This window comes from Triticum dicoccoides, chromosome 7B (assembly GCF_002162155.2).
Source record: "Triticum dicoccoides isolate Atlit2015 ecotype Zavitan chromosome 7B, WEW_v2.0, whole genome shotgun sequence".
Taxonomy (NCBI): domain Eukaryota; kingdom Viridiplantae; phylum Streptophyta; class Magnoliopsida; order Poales; family Poaceae; genus Triticum; species Triticum dicoccoides.
This window is the reverse complement of record NC_041393.1, coordinates 562,339,016-562,342,472: the sequence shown is the minus strand read 5'-3', so window position 1 is coordinate 562,342,472 and position 3,457 is coordinate 562,339,016. Positions and strand designations below refer to the sequence as shown.

Sequence of the window (3,457 nt, the reverse complement as noted above, 5' to 3'; positions counted from 1 at the left end):
CACGGCCGAGCTCGCTCTCGGACCGCTCGAGGCTTTCCTTCAAGGCATTGACCTCCGCAGTTAGTGCGGCAGAGGTCAGCAGCGCAGCCTGCATTCCCATATTGACATATTTCTATTAGACTCCTGCGTATATCTTTTAAGATACTCAGTTTGGCTTTTCTTTCCGAACACCAAACTATGAGCCCCTGGACGAACGGGTGAAGAGGAAAACCCAGTCCACGGAGGAAATGGGGAAGAAAAACAACCCTCTCATGGGGCCTGGGGGTGGGGATGAGTTGCCCCGCATCTGGGAGCCGGTGCGCGATGTCGTTAGACAAGTATCCGGCCTTCCTCAGATTTTTGATTTGTCCCTCCATGACGGAGGAGGCCATCCATCTACCTCCCGCTCCTGACATGGTTGGAGAAGGTTGAGGTGGGAAGTGCGGGCTTGGGCGCTGGAGCTCGAGCGCGCAGGGACGGATTAGCAGAGGAGGAAGAGGGCGTGAATGGAAAGGGCGGATTCTTATCCCCTTATATGGGCGGCCAAAACTACGAGCCCCCACCGGCCTAATAAAACTCGCTTATCCCCCAAGCGCCACGGTTAATGGCGCGGTTGGGTTACCCACACCCGTATTGATGAGAATCCCGAAATAAGGGGACATGATCTCTGCTTTGACAAGACGTGCCAAGGAAACCGCCTCGCTAAGCGCGCTAAGGTGGAAAAATAAAATAAATAAAGAGCCTGGCTGTGGCATGATGTCGCGCCACGGAATACGTCAGCAGATCCGATTAATACAAATATTATTCTCTCTACGAAGGAATGTGGAACTTATTTTGCAGAGCCGGACACTACCCTGGTGCTCAACATCTTCTATGAAATATTCGGAGGAGGAACCCGCCTTGCAATGCCGAAGACAACTTGCGCGCTGGACTCGTCGTCATTGAAGCCTGGTTCAAGGGCTACTGAGGGAGTCCTGGATTAGGGGGTGTCCGGATGGCCGGACTAAGACCTTTGGCCGGACTCCCGGACTACGAAGATACAAGATTGAAGACTCCGTCCCGTGTCCGGATGGGACTTTCCTTGGCGTGGAAGGCAAGCTTGGCGATACGATATGAAGATCTCCTCCCATTGTAACCGACTCTGTGTAACTCTAGCCCTCTCCGGTGTCTATATAAACCGGAGAGTTTTAGTCCATAGGACGAACAACAATCATACCATAGGCTAGATTTTAGGGTTTAGCCACTCCGATCTCGTGGTAGATCTACTCTTGTACTACCCATATCATCAATATTAATCAAGCAGGAGTAGGGTTTTACCTCCATCGAGAGGGCCCGAACCTGGGTAAAAACATCGTGTCCCTTGTCTCCTGTTACCATCCGCCTAGACGCACAGTTCGGGACCCCCTACCCGAGATCCGCCGGTTTTGACACCGACAACAACATTTTGGAAATGAACTTAGGGTTACTGATCAAATCAACATCCACTAAATTGGACATCCTAAAATCCATAAACAACAAACACTATTGGATGTCCTAAAAATCAACATCCATAACACTAACAGAAGGAAAAAAGCGGGTGGGAAAATCCATAGTAGAACTGACCACGCTTATACACCACGAAAACCTATCGACACCAACTAGCCGACCGATTACGCACAAAATTGAACCAAAATTCACAACCATCTACAACTGGAACTAGTAAGCGACCTAATCTAACCTAATTGGAACAACAACCGATCGGATTAGGATGGTCCGAGCACCAAAAATCAACAGCGGAACATGCCGGCGGAGAAACAACAAAAGAGAGGGGGTGGGGAATGCGCTCCTCAATGCCGATTCAGAATCTAGAAGCCCACCTAAACTAACCTAATCCAACCTAATGGGAACAAAAACCGGTTGGATTCGAAGGCTCCGTACACCAAAAATCGACGGCGGAACGGCGGGAACACACTGGCGGAGCAAAACAGGAAGACAAAGGGGGTGGGAAAATGCATTCCTCACCGCAGATTCGGACGCCGTCCGCCGCGAACAGGACCACACCACCACCAGCAACCATCGCGGACGAGGGAGAATGGAGAGAGAGAGAGTAGAATCGAATGGACAGAGCAGCGCGAGAGGGGGGAAGAAGTAATGCGTGCGAAGGGGAAGACGGGGGAGTGGAGAATGTGGACATTGGGCGAGAGGGACGGTTCCGGCGAGGCCCGCTTGTCATCTGTCATAAAACCTGTAACGACTATCGCCACGCGCGCTTCGCTCGGAACGGACTACACGCTTCGTCGGATTAGAATCAAACGGCAACGCGATTGTGCGGATCTGACGCAAACCATCAGTCGACTGGTCGTTAGCTTTATTGAATTTGAAAAACAAATTGAGCACCAGCATACAACATGTGTCATAGGCGTTTTTTTTCTTCTTATTTTCCAAAATAACCTAAATGTGGTCTCGGCTATTTTATCTCTTTGTTACAGTCAACCAAAAGGACTCCTCTAGAACGAAAACACCGATCCCTCCCCGTCTCCCCTCCTCTCTTCGTGAGCCTCGACTCGTGTCACAGAGAGAGGGAGCACCACCGCCGCACGGCCCGCGTGACCTAGACCCCGCCCTCCGCCGCCGTATTGATTCGGCTGCGCTGCTGGGAGCTATGGCGGGCGGCTCTAGGGGCGGCTTCCCCGCCTGGATGACCGCCGCCGCGGCGCGCATCGACCTCTCCGGCGGCGCCGCCGCCACGTCCGGCTCACAGCCTCCCCAACCTGGGCCTCCGGCCGCGGTGGTGGCCGACCAGGAGCTCGGGATGGCCGAGCGTGCCCTCTCCGCCGCAAGCGCCGCCTTCATCTCCGCCATCATCGTTAACCCTCTCGACGTCGCCAAGGTACGGGCTCTCCCAGTTTGTCCATTATCCGGGGGTATCCTTTTCGTGTGATTCGTGGTGGCTAATAGGTCGTGGTTTTCGTCTCCCGGTGCAGACGAGGTTGCAGGCGCAGGCCGCGGGGGTGCCTTACTACCAAGCACCCCAGATGGCGGCGCTCGGCCCGGATGCGGTAAGCAATCCGACCCCTTCTTAGTGCGTGCCGCGTGCTGGAGGCTTGTGTTTCGTTTTTGCTGCCACCAGTTTGAAGTGTGGATGATACAATCGGTTCTGGAAGAAAGGGGGATCACATCGTCTGTGTAAGCCTTCATCATTTGTAGATTAGGTTAGTGCGCTATCGCTGTGGGATCTAATGTGTCAGTTCATCTGATCCAGTGTGTATATTGATAGTTGTATCTTCATGTAGGAGATTGCTTCTTTGGGCCAAAAAATAAGCTTACCTCAGAACTTGGTTTTATTAAATTTCGTCCTTGGCTAGAACTTCTGGTAATATTTCTTGCGGATTAAGTTTGCTACTGGAATCGCTTCGCCAACTATGCATTTCATTAGCCGTCGGAAATTCTATACATCTGCTTATTTCTCTTGTTTGTTTGTTCAACAAGCAGTGATGAT

The 3,457-nt window shown here is 52.1% G+C and overlaps 1 protein-coding gene across 2 annotated transcripts in view; it reads left to right on the top strand.

The window, feature by feature from the left end:
* Positions 1-2,507: 2,507 nt before the first annotated feature.
* The window catches only part of LOC119337757 (mitochondrial carrier protein MTM1-like), a 7,320-nt gene continuing 6,370 nt past the window's right edge, over positions 2,508-3,457 (top strand). The window contains exons 1-2 of one of the 2 annotated variants that reach the window (XM_037609938.1): positions 2,508-2,848; positions 2,943-3,017. In XM_037609938.1, the coding sequence (XP_037465835.1) occupies positions 2,621-2,848; positions 2,943-3,017 (303 nt within the window). In that variant the 5' untranslated portion in view covers positions 2,508-2,620. The remainder of the gene's footprint in view (positions 2,849-2,942; positions 3,018-3,457) is intronic. The other variant, XM_037609939.1, reaches the window with a different exon arrangement.